We start from the raw sequence: 17,064 nt of genomic DNA on the forward strand, positions 1-17,064 counted from the left end.
AAATTGGACGTCCAGATTGGACTACATCCGCGCCAGCCGTGGCGGTCATTTGCCAGAAATCATATTTAAAATGTAATGCTACAAGATTATCTTTCGGATAAATAAAATTCATGTCAATCGACTAATCCATCGTTGTTTTATTGCAACTTAAAGTTCTATACATCGAAAAAAAACACCCCTTATCTAAACAAACTGGATGAAGTGAACGAAATTGTGTTTTTTATAAAGTTCGCCGATGACTACACATTTGCGACCCATTAAATTAATTGGTTCTCTAACCATAGTTTGTATCTCAACCCTTCAAAATCTGTAGCTCTGAAATTCAATCAGCCCCAAAAAGAAGCACAAAACTATGAATTAAAGTAACACATCACTTTTTTATCTTCGGCCATAACTTAAACTTCAAATATCACTGCCATCACCATTCCTCTTGAAAAAATTAAAAAGATGTATTTAACCAAAAACAATTAATCGAAAATCTACTGCTGCAAACCTTATTTTAAATTTAAATTTAAAAAAAATAAAATTCTGAGCTTACCATTTCTGTATATCTTAGATGTATGTTTGTATCTGTTCAAAAATAAAAACGCACTCTTGAGAAACTCGGACGTACATAAGTTTAACACTAGAAGTAGGAATAACTTCAGTAGGTCGAATATTTCATGTAAATCAACCAAAAAAATATAGGAAAAGTAATTTTTAACAGCTACCTGCAGAAATAAAAAAATCTGAATTGGAAACTTTAGGTCAAAACTAAAGAATTACTTACCTTAGTTTCCAGCTCTAATTGTATTATGCCCAACAATTTTATAAAATAATTTATCCTAGTTAGTTCAGATCGTTTTGAGTCACAATGAAAAATATTAATTTTCGTGATTTATATATATCATACTTAGTAGCAGTAGTAATTATTGAAGTATACACATTTTTACCAACAAAACTTCGAAAGTTTGTGAAGTTATGAGAAAATGTCACACTAACCCAAGAAAAATAAAAATCAATAGGTAAATTTTTACTGTATGAAAAAAATGTTTCCTTGCTTTCCATTAATTTAGAAATTTTATAGCCCAAAATGTTATGGAACCATAAATGTTTTCAGATCCTGTCTTTCAGTGTTTTTAGTGGTTTTTAAGTATTTATGTGGTATAATAGAAAATAAAATTGTAGTCCCCCAGACGTTGCAAAATATGCTAAGAATTATTTGAAACCAAGTGTGCCTCCGCAACAAAAGAGGACATAGAACAGAGGATAAGAGAACTTTTCAAAGTCATCTGAGACTAGCGGGTACTGCCCAATTGTTTAAAGATAAAAAGATAAAGTCGATGTTCCTGCTTGTGTGTTTTGCATTTTTGTTTTCGGTTTTTCAGTGTTTTTTTCTGGAACTATTAACAAAATTTATATGTCATTTTTAATTTTATCTCTTGTGTAAAATAATGTTTAAATTGTTTACGACTTTTTGTTTAAATCTCGTTCAATTCAACATGGTGTTCCAATTCATTTTTTCGAGAAAATTAATGTTTTTCATTTTGACCCCGTATAAACGATTTGTTAGCATAGTAAAATTGCAGCTGTCAGAAACAACGTACAAAATATAGGGCATTAAACACAGGATATTTTTGACGGAAAAATGACAATAAATCCAAAAACACCTAATATGCCATGTCATACAAAAAAAATCAAATGTTTATGCTTCACCCTGTATTTACGAAAATAATTTTAAATTGTTTTTTAACTCTTATATAATTTTTGCACACCCTTATACACTTCGTTCGATGTTTTAGCTTTAAGTATGTTATACCTTTCTGTGAGAATTTCTACACAAATTGTAAATTTTTCTTAAGGAAATTAACCAAACTGAAGTGAAATGAACTGAATTTTTTTTGCGATTATATCAGAAAAATCCACACATCAGGTTTGGAAACCCTTTTTAGCGATTCCTAGTTAAATAAAAAAGATTTGAATAAGATAGATAGATAGATAGATGTCACTATAGTTAACCTTACAGATTTTTGAAAAAATCGGGTTTTAAAACTTAAAATAACAATTACGGCCCCCGACGACCATTCCAAAAACTCTGAAAAAGTTTGCGGCATTTTGCCATGGTCGGTTTTTCAAATTTCTAGCACTGTCCTTTTCCCCCACCTTGCTCTTGCTGAGATGCCCTAATCATTATAAATATTATTTACTTATAGTCGAATTATTATTTACACAAAGGATTAATGCATTAATATGCCTTGTCTTGGAGAAAATAAATGTAGTTTATTTTTGTTTAAAGTATACTTATTTAATGTGGTTTTTGAAATGGGCGATTCAGATACAAGGACTAGTTTGCACCTAAGTCAAGCTAGAAAGACACTATTACCATATGATTTTTATTATTTACTACAAATACTTTAAATTCCAGTGATTATTTACACAAAAGACTAATTCATTAATTTGGTAAGTTTTATTGGGGAAAGTAGATGCACTTTATCCTTGAATTGAAATCCATTTATGTAATGTGGTTTTTGAAATGAGCGATTCAGTTGTTCTACAGGGAATAGTTTCTACCTAAATCAAGTTAGAAAGACATATATGAATTTTACTATTTACTGTAAATCACGTTAATGTATGTTAATATACTAATGAACTAATAATGAAATACTAATTCCAAGAGATTAATTAAACAAAAGGATAATTCATTGATTTGGTAAGTTTCCTGGTGGCCACAAATGTACTTTATTTTTATTTTAAGTCTACTAATTTCATGTGGTTTTTGAATTGAGCGATTCGGTTGTTCTATACGGAGTAGTTTGCACCTAAGTCGAGTTAGAAAGGCGCTATGAATATATGTATTTTATTATTTACTACAAATCACGTTAAAGTATATCTTTTTTCATCATTTTGATATGCCAGTTAATTAATAACAAATACATGTACTTTATTTTTATTTAAAGTCTATTTATTTCACGTGGTTTATGAAATGGGCAAATCAGTTGTTCTATGCGGAGTAGTTTGCACCTAAGTCGAGTTAGAAAGACGCTATGAATATGTGTATTTTATTAATATACTACAACTCACGTTAACGTATATCTTTGTTCATCAGTTTGATATGCCAGTTAATTAATAACAAATACATGTACTTTATTTTTATTTAAAGTCTATTTATTTCATGTGGTTTATGAAATGGGCAAATCAGTTGTTCTATGCGGAGTAGTTTGCACCTAAGTCGAGTTAGAAAGACACTATGAATATCTGTATTTTATTATTTACTACAAATCAGGTTAACGTATATCTTTGTTCATCAGTATGATATGCCAGTTAATTAATAACAAATACATGTACTTTATTTTTATTTAAAGTCAATTTATTTCATGTGGTTTATGAAATGGGCAAATAAGTTGTTCTATGCGGAGTAGTTTGCACCTAAGTCGAGTTAGAAAGACACTATGAATATGTGTATTTTATTATTTACTACAAATCACGTTAACGTATATCTTTGTTCATCAGTTTGATATGCCAGTTAATTAATAACAAATACATGTACTTTATTTTTATTTAAAGTCTATTTATTTATTTATGAAATGGGCAAATAAGTTGTTCTATGCGGAGTAGTTTGCACCTAAGTCGAGTTAGAAAGACACTATGAATATCTGTATTTTATTATTTACTACAAATCAGGTTAACGTATATCTTTGTTCATCAGTTTGATATGCCAGTTAATTAATAACAAATACATGTACTTTATTTTTATTTAAAGTCTATTTATTTCATGTGGTTTATGAAATGGGCAAATCAGTTGTTCTATGCGGAGTAGTTTGCACCTAAGTCGAGTTAGAAAGACACTATGAATATGTGTATTTTATTATTTACTACAAATCACGTTAACGTATATCTTTGTTCATCAGTTTGATATGCCAGTTAATTAATAACAAATACATGTACTTTATTTTTATTTAAAGTCTATTTATTTATTTATGAAATGGGCAAATAAGTTGTTCTATGCGGAGTAGTTTGCACCTAAGTCGAGTTAGAAAGACACTATGAATATCTGTATTTTATTATTTACTACAAATCAGGTTAACGTATATCTTTGTTCATCAGTTTGATATGCCAGTTAATTAATAACAAATACATGTACTTTATTTTTATTTAAAGTCTATTTATTTCATGTGGTTTATGAAATGGGCAAATCAGTTGTTCTATGCGGAGTAGTTTGCACCTAAGTCGAGTTAGAAAGACACTATGAATATGTGTATTTTATTATTTACTACAAATCACGTTAACGTATAGTTTTGCAACCATATTTTTGTTGAATATTTTTCAATAAAACTTCTTTTTGCAACCGTTGCAAATCGGGTGGTGCGGTAAAAATAAATTGCGACATCGATGCAAGTTTGCGGTGGGCGCAAATTGCTCATAAACTCGGAATAAACTGTGGGGCCGAACTTTACGCTCTAAATGACGAAAACCGCGTTTGCGATGATGTTATTTCAGAATTTGTTGTGCCGGGCGGGTCACGAGCCCGCGCATTTTCCTCATTGTTTTCGCGACAGATTTTATTACACGCTGATGCAACGAAACTGAAAGCCCACTCACGCACGAGGACGCGAAAATAATCTTCTCCACCGGAATATTGTACCGAGGCTCGTTTTATTTTAAACCGTTTTAATTTGTGTTTCCGCGGAGAACCGAGCCCGCAGGGAATTGTACAGGAAATTATCTTTCGATGGGTTTATACCGTCGTATAATTTTTATATCGCCGGAGAGATTTTTCTTTAGATATTAACGGTTTGATAAAGATGATAATGGTTTTGGTAAACATGCAATGTTTAAAGATATAACTTTCCTAATACAAAGAAAAATTTTGTGTCGGAAAAACTTTTTGATGTCCCTGCAGGGACCGCATAAATCATGTCTCAAATATATATATGCAATATATGCATTTAGGCAACTGTGCGGTGAGAGGTGGTGCCTAAATATGAATGGTTACCTTGGCAACCATGTAAGGTGGGGGGAAAATAACTAATTACACACCGATCTAGTGTGCGGGAAGCCTCACTTTACCACGTCAGTTTCGTTTCCCACGGATCCGAGCCACTTCGGACATTTCCGGGATTTTACCGCACGGGTTTGGGAGCAATCGGATGTTTTCGGAGATATTTCCCACGCTGTCAATTTTGACATTTGTCAATTCTGACGGTCATAGCAGTGTTTTGCGAAAATGTACCAAAAACTAACGGTCGTAGAAAAAGTATAGTACGCAACACATTCGGTAAACTTTTTAAGCCACTCGTTTATCAAACACTCGCTCCGCTCGTATCAAATAAACTCGTGAGTCAAATGCCATTTACCGCATTCGATGCATAATATACTATTATGGTGCTTCAATTGTCATTATAAAATACCTAAAATTAAGAAGTCCATGACTAAAAGCTGCTTCTCGTGTACATCTCTTAGACTACTTAATAAATATCCTCAGATAAGCCAATCACAGGAAACTACATAGATTGTTAATCAGTTCTCTTTATTTAATATTGTTTTTTATCGTTTCTCTTTTTGGATTTTTATTTAAATTTGGGATACTAAATTAGGTTTGCATTTTCTTGTTTAATATTCGGTTAAGTTATCAGCTCAGCTGACCTTCGCCGACCTTAAAATAAAGGCGGATTTATTTATTAATTATTTATTTATTTACGCGTTCCATCACAAAATGCACTTCACCACAACCTTCCAAAGTCAGTTTACACTGTTGTGCTTTTTTACAAAAGTTCTTAAGAAATATAACCTCAAAACCAGATTTACCACTTCAAACATCTTTAATCGGCCAAATACAAAATTCCGTTTGAGATAACATTAGTTTATACCATTCCATGCATATGCGGCTAAGAATATATTGGGCAGACCCGACGAAAAATATCAACTGGGCTCAAAGAACATGGAAAATCCTTAAGACAACGGCAATCACGAAACCGGATATAACATTTAATTCGATAAAACTAAAATTCTTGGATGTAATCAATTCTTCTACCAATGGTAGATCCGAGAACCTATCGAAATCTATAAGGTACTAAACAATCTTAACCGCGACTCAGGTTTTTATCCGACTGCCCCTTCTTTAGCTCCGCCCCCCTGAACCAATATATAAGCAGGCACAGAAGTTTTATAAATAGTAGCCTGTGGAAGTTTCTTTGAAAAATTCTATTTCCTTTTAAACTAATTACACACACATTTTTCTATGATTTTTGGAAAAAGTTCACCAAACCGTCCACGCTTATATAAAGGTGAATTTTTATATTTTTCAGGCAACGATATTAATATTATTGAACTAGATAAAAGCCTTTGACATGATTAAATGAGGATAAATGAGGATCAAATAGCTGCTAACGGAAGAATAGTCGTTTTAAGTATTTAAGTTTGTGTATGAAATCAAAAAAAGGTGATTTCGTTCCACCCAAGGCAAAAAAAGTTTGAAGGAAATGAATTTTTGTTACTAAAAAACTGAAAACGGAAAAAATATTTGAGAGCAATTTGACAGCCTCGAAGATGCTGACTTTACAAAAGGCAGGGGAACGCGAGAACAAATTCTAAACATTTCGCCAAAAACGTGTCTATAGTTTTTAATACAAAATTGAATTGAATTAATCAGGTTTATTCTATTTTAAAATTCTTTCTTGATATTGTCACATTTTAATTATTGCCCCATTCTAAAAATTTTTATAAACGTAGAATACTCTTGCAACAACGGCGTGTTCAACAGAAGTATCTTGAATCTCTTAAGCTGGTGTGTAAAATAAATAAAACTACAACGGCAAAGTACCCAAAAAAAATACATTTCTTACTCAAATCCGTTAACGACATTTACATGTAACTGAATAAATAATAATAAAAATACATATTGAAGAAAAAAAAACACAGCGCTTAGAGTCTCAATAAATTTGTCTCTGATGAATGATTTTAAAGCTTCTAAAAGCTCTACTTTTTTATAACTTCATTCCAAAAAGAAATAACATTTACTGCCATGTAGCTTTCAATTTCCACGGTAGGTAGTACCCCTTCATTGCAGTCATTAGCGCGAAACGATTTATCTGTGAAAGCGCTATACTACGTATAAAAGATATCTGAGCATAAATGCAACAATAGGTCGCCGCTGATAATATGCTTGCGTGAATGCATATATTCGACGGTTCATTTCACTCATTAAACAGCGTAAGGTAAGTAAATCGTCAAATGAGCACTGGAATTCTCGAAAGTGACCACAGAACATAACGAATGAACTGTGGCACAGAATATGTTTGAAATAAACTGTCGGTATCGAGTTTATTCGCGTGCCAAATGAAAGCTTCTCAAATGTTTGATAACTGTAGGATTTGAAGTTATCATGTACATACAAAATGTATTTGGAAGAAGGCTATTAGTAAATAAAAACAATTGAATCGCTATAGCAATCTTGGAATTCGTGCCAAACTTCAATAAAAATTATAAGGCTCTCGTTACCAAACACAGGTGTAATTTTCCGCATAATCACTACTTAGTTTTCGGTCATAATGACAGTGGCATTAATTACCATGTACCAGGGCGATTATTAGGGTCATCTCGTGAAAAATACAGGTTCGCGTGACCTTTGCTTGTTTCTTTAATTTAATTCTCTCTCCTATCCGATTCTCAGAACTGTAGCGTACAGCGTCGCTGGCGGTTGCCGCATAAAATTAAGGATCAGGTAATGTATGAAAGACACTTAAAAGTAATGACAAAGGCGGGGGTAGAAAGGAAAATAAATTGATGCACGCCAGGGTAAATTTTTCACCCCGTTTTATTAATTAAAAGTTTGGTTTTTTTTTTTTTTTTGGAAACTTTTAGTTCATACAGAAATGCCAATGCATACGACGCATGCAATGCCTAAAGGACAACAAAATGAAATAACTTAATAATAATAAATAACTTATCTTAATAGTTTGTATTTGATTGTCAAGCTCCACTAAAGGCAATGAAACCTAAGGCCCCTTGGAAGAACGTGTAAAAACCCACATAAACTTGATCGATTAATCATTGGAATTGGTACAAGGATTTTCGCAAAAACGCGGTATCTGTTGTAATTTAATTTTAAAAATACAAACATATCCGGATATCTGGAAAATTTCCAAAATCTCTCCAATGCCAAAGAGTAACAAGCATATGCATATGCTCATGTCAGACCGGTACTTGCGGAGGAGCAGCATGGCTTCATGACGAAAAGACCCACTGTGACAAATTTAGCGTGCTTTACTCAATACGTTAACTCATCTCTAGACGCAAATATCCAGGTTGATGTAGTATACACTGATTTTGCTAAAGCAACGACCGTGTGTTCCATGATGTTCTTCTGCGGAAGCTGCCGGGATTTGACCTCTCGGGGGACCCTGAGTCTCTCAAGTTCATATTTAAGCTCCCGGAAACAATATGTGGTTTACAGGAGTGCCTCTTCTGAGCCCTTTGCAGCTCACTCGGGGGTACCGCAGGGTTCGAACCTTGGAACACTCTTCTTTGACATTCGGATCAATGACATGCCACAATCTGCAGCAAATTCGCTTAATCTTCTATTTGCCGATGATTATAAATTATTTCGAAAAATTCGATGTAGACAAGACTGCGAATTGCTGCAAAAGCACTTAAATGAAGTAATCAAATGGTCAGAAAGAAATAAACTAAATTTCAATATCAGCAAATATTGTCATGACATTTAGCAGAAGATCAAGTCCTATCATGCATCAATATAAAATGAAAGAAATTATAATAGAACGAAAAACAGAAACGAAAGATCTTGGTGAGTTTTTGATTCGGTATTAAAATTTAATTTACATGTAGACAGTATAACAAAAAAAAGTTACAAAATGTTAGGCTTTCTGGCTCGAAATTCTTCCGGTTTTCAGAATAAGGAAACGCTGAATCTATTGTATAATGCATATGTTAGGAGTGTTCTCGAATATTGTTCTTTATTATAGAAGTATGATATTTATTATTTTGATGTACGCTTGAAAAAAGAAGGGAAATTGCTGAAGCAATATTTTTGTTTAAACTGGTTTAGGGCAGAATAGATTGTTCTTTTCTAACAAGTGAATTAAGATTTATTGTGCCTACATATTTAATAAGGGATAATATCCCTTTTGAACTTCCTAGAGCTTACACTAATCTTAGGACAAAATAATATATGGTACAGAATGTGTAACTTAATAAATAGCGAACTGCGTGATGTGGATATTTTTCAAATTGGTTTCTGCAAATTTCGAACTATAATTTTAAACAAACTCTCTCCCCTAAATCAGCTGTATTGAACAAAACTTCTTTTCTCAAATTTGGAAGACCCAAAACCCAAAACCAAAACAGCTGTAACTCTGGACGAACCGTCCATTGCAGCCATCCATCCAGGGGTCTCCAAAATTATGAAAAAACGTTTATACTTTCAGAACAGGTTTCGTCAAGGATTTAACCATTCCTCAGCCATTGCAGTGGTTACTGATAATATTATTGTATTACTTGATTAGTTAATGTCATTCGACAGGATTGGTCACAGTCTCTTATTGCGTTGAGGTATTACGGGTTTGAGGTTTTACAAACCATTAGTCAGTCACAAGTCAGAGTACGGTGTGTCCGGAATGCGTTATCATTCCGTTGCTACTTTTTTGTGAAGCAAATGATGCCCTACACATTTTTTTTTATCCTACCGGGTTTCTCAACTACAGGCTGATTTTGAAAATTGAATTGAAAAAAATTTTGTACTTGTTTTTCAGATTCTTTTTTTATTTTTTGAATTATGACATAAAGTTGTGTATTTTCAAATGGGAAACCCTGTATAATTTATAAAACACATTACCATTTGTTTTTAATTCAGGTCTGTATTCAATATTATAATATTTTAATACTTCTTATATTAGGCCATGAAATGCAAGATAAATTATGTCATAATTCAAAAAATTAAAAAAAAAAAATAGGAAAAAACGGCTTCTAAGTAAAAAAATCATTTTTTCAATTCAATTTTCGAAATCACCCTGTAGCTCAGAAACCCAATGGGATAGGCAAAAGTAGCACCATCACCCAAACCGCACCTAAGTTTGGTTAATTTTGGTTAGTTTATTATTTTTCCAGTATAGTCTCGGCGGATCTCTAATTGTGTAACGAACATTTTAAAAGCGCACGCCCATGTGTGACGCCGCACGTCCCAGACGTACCCGTCGCCGCGACCCTCCGCGCTACCGTGCATCAGACGAACCGCGGAGAAGTAGTAGAACCCCGACCGCAAAGGGTTATGCAGCGACTCTCGGAAAACGCGTTTAATTTCGAATATTTCGTTGTCCACCCATAGTATTTTACTTGAGTTCGGAATTACATATTTGTAGTGACACATAAATTTTTTAATTTCGTGTACCCGCAAACCCCCACCTTACAATTGTTCATTCATCATCATTATCATCATCATGTTACTATTCATACGGTCGGACCAGCGGGAAATATTTCTGATCACAGGTTTATTTATTGAGACAACAATTTAGTTAGCAGGTGTAGCAAAGACGCCAAAAATCCAAGCATCGATCATTTAATCGCTTTAATATTAATAATTAATAACTAAGCCAAAAACTCTTTGGTTGGTTAGTAACTTTTGTTCTACATATCTACAAAATAAGTCAGACTGTCCAGCAATAATAAACTTTTATAATAACAATTTCTATAAAAATAATCTAAATTTCTCGTTTAAAGTGAAACAAAATTCTTTATAATATTAAAACTAGCGCCACCCTTTTACTGATAAATTATAAATTGTTATATTGAAACAAGCTATTTTCCAGTATAATGGAAAATTTCTGTTGGTAAATCGCTACCTAAAACATCAAATTCCTTAAATTACAATTACATTCGTATTATAAGTATTCTGTCTGTTTTGTCGAAGATATTCGAAAAAATTCTTCATGAACAACTTTACGATTTTTGTACAAAAAAAATATCATTCCCAATACTCAGTGTGGTTTTCGTAAAGGGTTTGGTGCGTCGAGAGCTTTGAGTGTATTGGATGACATTCTTCAAGCTTGGGATAAAAAAATGAGTTCTGTTTTAGTGGTTTTAAACTTTTCGATACAAATAGTCACGAGCTGTTGACTAAATTGCGATGCTACGGTTTCAAAGTAGAATCTTCAAATCTTCACAAATCATACTTAACTTTTAGATTTCAATCAATTGCTTCAAATGATAAATATTCGGAGAAGGTAGAAATTCTATCCTGTCTCCCACAGGGATCGATTCAAACTTTAAATCAGATGTCTCAAGACCACAACTCAAAACTTAATCCAAGTAAATCATGTGTTATGGTGGTTCACAACTCAAAATTAAATTTTAAAAATTGTGCCAAAACACTGGGAGACAGAAAGCTTGTGGTATGAGAAAAATATACAATGATATAAAATGGCTCAAAATGAATCAGCGAAGAATCCTACATTTGTCGACATTTTTCTTTAAAGGAATAAATAATACTAATTCGCCAGGTAGCTACTCTTCAAAAGGATGTTTTTTTATCAACATTTGCAACATCTAAAATGTCGATTAAGTTGTGCTACAAGCAAATTATTGGATAAATAGAATTACCCGGCTGCCAAAGACATCCCTTATCGCATATCGGCCCTAACTAGAGTACGTAATTAATCATTTTAATAAAGCGGCCGAGAAACCAAAACCGCTTTCCCAGTTTGCATCGACGTCCGTTGTTACTATAACTTCGTACCAGGTTCATAAATTGAGAAAGCAATTTCCCTGGGCACAATCGGATTTGGCTCCTACGGGACGCCTTTGGCCGGATCCGGCACTTTACACTCACGGGATTGTCGGGCCTGAATGGCGTAGCCGAAGGTCCTACAGAGCAGCCCTGCAAATGACCAGATTTCAAACGTATTCTTATGCAAAATCTAGGTTTCAATTTTTCATTTTAAAAAAGGGATAGCCGCGATTTAATTTAATAAATTGATCGCTTGATCGAATAATAACACATAGCTAGGTGAACAACATTTCATTTACACAAACAATACTTTAGAGAAACGAAAAAATTATGTAACATTACAAAAACAACGATTTGTCAGAATCTAGTTTTAGTTTGATTTTCAAATTCTTAACATTGAGTCAGGAGACTTCTTTCCACATTCTGGACCATTAAAGGGATCTCTAAGGTTATCATAATTGCAGGCAATATGATTACTTGTTTCGCCATCTAATATAAGAATACCGGACAAAGTTTGGCTCATTCTGTATCAGGGCCCTGAGGGCCCTCTTCTAGCTTTTGAAGACATCTGCTGCGAATGCAGAGCCCCCGAAACAAAACGTAGCGCGATACATATTAGTAAGTTGCTTTGTTGTTAATACTTAAACTTCGTAGAAGAAAAGAATGAGTTGATTTTTTAAGCTAAATTGTCTCAGTGATTTTTCCAATTTAGATTTTGGTCCATTATAATTCCAATTCTAAGGAATCCTTCTTCAACAACTCTTATATTAAGAGAAAGTTCGTTTCTTTGTTGGGGATTGTGGAACCGGAGGCAATTTGTTTTGGTTGTATGTAAGTACCAAGAAATTTGGCAGTTTATCAAGATTTATTTTTACTTAAAGTTGTTTATTTTCCTTTAAAGTGCCGCCATTACCACCATCGTCTGCCAACTTTACAGCCACACAATCGGGATCAAGACATTCAAAAATACTATCGATTTTATCCGGCAATCATGTGCTCTGCGGTTTACTCCGTAGTAAGAAAGATCATCCAAAAGTATATTAACAGAAATCACCACCACGTAAAACGCTCTGTACGGAAACTTGTTATCAGCTAAGATATTGTGTTTTGCAAAAAAGTGTTAATTTAATCTAGGCAGCAGTACTCGAAAAGAGCCTATTGCTATAGGTCTATAGTTCATCACTTCTTCTCCCTTTCTTGTCTTTATTTCTAATATTCTAGAAAAAATCCTTTGCCGAAAAGATCTATTAACCGAAAGCAATGGATTCAGAACGTGTTTTAGTATAAACGTCCGTAAGATACCATAACCAAATGATCTTTGTATATTAATTTTATTCTTTAAAAGATTTAAAAAATCTAATAATTCAAGCTTAAAGCCATCCGTCAAGGCAAGGCGCGAGACTCCACTTCTGGGGACCTAAGCTGCATAAGCTGTGTTCTTGTCGATCATACAGATTCTTTAAACTCTGGCTCGATCGTTAACGCTGGCTGTTGGGTACTGAAACAGGCAGCAGTTTTTAAAGAGAAAGTTTAAAATGGATCAATAAGATTTCATGAATTTTTCTAAAAGCCAAAATCTAACGTTTCGGATGAGTAGACTGGTGTTCGATCATCCAAGACCAGTTCTTAAAATTGGTAATATCAGTTTTATTAAATGACGGTTTTCCCATCGTAAAGGTGGGATTTTGTATATCTATATCATTATCTGGTTACCCAACTGTCAGATTCAAAATTGTATGGGAGAAATTAAAGGTGAGTATCAAAACAAGAAGGCTTTTGTAGTCCATAACTTCCTTATATTAGGTTTTGGTCTAAATAAACTGTCCGATACTAGATTCAGTTATAACAAAAAAATACTAAACCACATATCTCAAATTCCTTTTTTCGTTTATTCGTTACAGTAAGATGCTGGAATAATGAAATCAGGAAGACAGAAAGAATTCATTGACTCTTCTCTTTCCGCTGTCTCGCATAAATTCGGGTAGCATCAGGAACAGGATCCTGAAAATATTCTTTGTAGCGTTTGTTGGTTAGTTCGGAATCCAATAGGGGAATTGTGATGATGTTCAAATCATCTGGTAAAGTCTCTTCATAGATACTAACTGATACGAATACGAACATTGAAAATGGCCGAATAGGTCCGTACTTTGCTTAGAATTTTTATGGTTTTGTTAGGAAAGTTTTGTTGTATGTATTTATGTTTAAATCTAAAATAAAATTATCGCAATTAATCGCTTTTTGGTATAATCTTCGCGAAAATAAATGTCGTTATTATACATGTAGTTTTGGATTGTTGCTTTTGTGTCACATGAGGAAGGGGTTTTAGTCAACTATCTACTGTGATAATTTGCATTGTCCATTACAATTACGCTATTAGTAGGAATGTTTGGAACTAGTTTGTTTTTAAACCAACTTTCAAATAAATCAGCGGCGGTGTCTTCATGGTAATCCAGAGAAGAATCTTTAATATTTTTCGAAGACAGAGAAAGTCCATTTGGAATCCAACCATGTTTAGAGCCAGCATGCAAAATAGTTATTCTTTTACATCTTTTTGATGGCGCGTTTGTTTTACGCTTATCAGTTAAGTCAACCCAACCCTTTTCCGGGGTATCGTAAATGTCGAACAAGGTTTCATCCAAGTAAATAATTGGCCTTTGTTGTTCTCTGTAAATCCTAATTTTTTCTAGATGTTCCAGTCGCCATTTCCGAATTCTAAAAGATTCCATTAAAACTTGCCTTTTGACAATTTTTTTTAATCTAAAACCTATGTGTTGTATGTATATCTTAATCTTTTTCAAGCCTCCTAATTATATAGCTGGTAAATTTTACGCCGTATTATATCTTGATCACATTCATCTACACTCGAGAAAATGTCAGCATCGCTTCTTTTTTTCCTCGCTGAAATGGGATTATTCACAATTTTCCATACAGTTGGCACCACGTTCAATGAGAGTCAAATAAACATTGTTTATATCTTCCTTAGTGTCAATAGAACAGTGTTTTCTACATTTGGGCGGGAGCATGTCCCGAGATACACTAGACTCGCACATACTTTGCATAATTTGCACACGATTTAACACGAAATAAGAATGACTACTAATAAACTTAAATTAGGTAGTATACCAAACCCAAGAATATTAAACACAGGTAGGTATAAAATTATTTTCTATTACGAACCACAATTTTACCTGAATTTAAATTCCGAAACTTTAGGTAATAATCTTGTTGCATTGTATGTTAATGACCACCCTTGGATAATCCCATTCAAAAGCAATTGGTCACTTTCCCAACCAAAACTATAAGTCAGTTAAGGTCCCAAAAATACTGATTTATGACATTTTACACTTGTTTAACCCACGCGGACATCATCAGACATACAGACCTCAGATGAAACACATACAGATCTTGGAGGCCAATTCACAGGTTCAAAACGTGAAATTATGCGGTCACCAAACTTGTCTTTCAAAAAATCGATTGTGGCACGAGCTGTGTGACATGTTGCGCCGTCTTGTTGAAACCACATCTCCTGGGCATCATAGTTATTCAATTCAGGAATGAAAGAGTTAGTATTCATAGCTCTATACCGATCACCATTGACTGTAACGTTCTGGCCATCATAGTTTTTGAAGAATTACGGACCAATGATTCCACCAGCCCATAAAGCGCACCACACTGTCAGTTTTTCTGGATGTAACGGTGTTTCGACATACACTTGAGGATTAGCTTCGCTCCATATGCGGCAATTTTGTTTGTTGACGTAGCCATTTAATCAGAAGTGCGCTTCATCGCTAAACAAAATTCGCTTATGAAAATCGGGAACAACGGCAATCTCGTTTTGGGCCCATTCTACGAATCTACGCTTTACTTGATGAATTCATGATGAATTGCCAAACCAAACTGAAAATAAATCACTTGACAGCTGTTAAATCGGTCGCCATCTTGAACAGTAATGCCAACTTAAAGTTCTATACATCGAAAATAATAACCCTATATTTATCTATAACTGTTATGCATATTTTTGACAAACTACCTAAATTAACACAAAAGCGAGTACTCCATACCTGTATTGATAAAGATTCAAGTTTCAATGCTAAACTATGTTAGTGGTTGGTCGCGCTGTTGTCTTTTTGCATGAACAACGAGGTTTAATAATTCCCCGCATTTGCAAATAGAATATAGTTCAAAGCAAAGCTCATTGTTTGACAACAATACACAGCCAGTATGTATTCGGAAACTAAACGTATCCGATACGTTTAATGTTTTCTGTTTTCAGAGTTGGATCTGGATTTTCTGGAGCGGCGACAAAACCAGCAACAGAATGCTTCGACGGACTCACACGACGATAGCCGAACGCCCATCGAAATCAGCCCCGAGTCGATGGACCGTATCAAGGTCATTCTGTTGGGGGCGCCTGCTGTGGGAAAGACCAGCATAATACAGGTGATCTACAGCTATGGACTTTGACCAGAAATATAGTGCTTTTACAAGCGACCCGGCGATTTACTTTACCTACTGTTTATTACTCCAAAACTGCAGCCCTAGCAGACTCTCACCCGTGACCATTCCATCTTTTTCGCCGCGCAATTCTTAAAACATTAAATATAATAATAATAAAGTATCAATCACTTAAAAAATCATCACTATCACTGATGTTGTCACCCAGTTCAATAACTACCTCTTGACGAATTACGTTTATGGTTCTATCACTAAATTTTGGTCCAGTGTTATTTCTTCTTATATGCTCTTTCAACTACGGGGGTAATGTCAAGATTTCATGTCCGTTTTGTTGTCCTCTGGAATCTATTTCGTAGTCTTTATTGAAATGTTTTGTTTTTAAAAATTTCAAAAGTTGTTTTTTCGTGTAACTGTCTTCAAAATAGAAATCATTCTTTAATTTCTTCCTTATTTGAAGTAGTATTTCTAATTTTTCTAATTTGGGCTGAATGATACTAGGCATTATCCAACACGATAATAGTATTTGGCGATAGTTTTTTCAGCAGCTTATTTTTTCAAACATGTCCTCAAATAATTCCGCGGTCTTGTTTTCATGGTAATCCACACATGCATCTTTGACGTTTTTAGCAAACAAAAATAAGGCATCCTTCCATTCAACAATTTTTGGACCCAGAATGAAGAATTACTATGCGTTTTCCATTGTGAAGGCGGCACACCTAGTACACATCACACCATCCTTTTTTACTGTTTCGTGAGTGTCAAATTTTTCAATTGCATTTAAATAATCCACCATCCATTGCGAAATTTTTGAGATTCCGTTACCAATTGACGTTTATTAATTGTTTGGGATTGAAAATCCATTTTCTCCAAAAAAGAACGCAACGATTCTTTGG

General features: G+C 33.9%; 1 protein-coding gene across 1 annotated transcript in view; it reads left to right on the forward strand.

Moving 5' to 3' along the window:
- The window catches only part of LOC132706483 (ras-like protein family member 10B), a 143,651-nt gene that overhangs the window by 99,270 nt on the left and 27,317 nt on the right, over positions 1-17,064 (forward strand). The window contains exon 4 of the mRNA XM_060677838.1: positions 15,990-16,156. Within this exon, the coding sequence (XP_060533821.1) occupies positions 15,990-16,156 (167 nt within the window). The remainder of the gene's footprint in view (positions 1-15,989; positions 16,157-17,064) is intronic.

The sequence above is a fragment of the Cylas formicarius genome, unplaced genomic scaffold (assembly GCF_029955315.1).
Source record: "Cylas formicarius isolate icCylForm1 unplaced genomic scaffold, icCylForm1.1 PGA_scaffold_8__14_contigs__length_24414737, whole genome shotgun sequence".
NCBI classification, from domain to species: domain Eukaryota; kingdom Metazoa; phylum Arthropoda; class Insecta; order Coleoptera; family Brentidae; genus Cylas; species Cylas formicarius.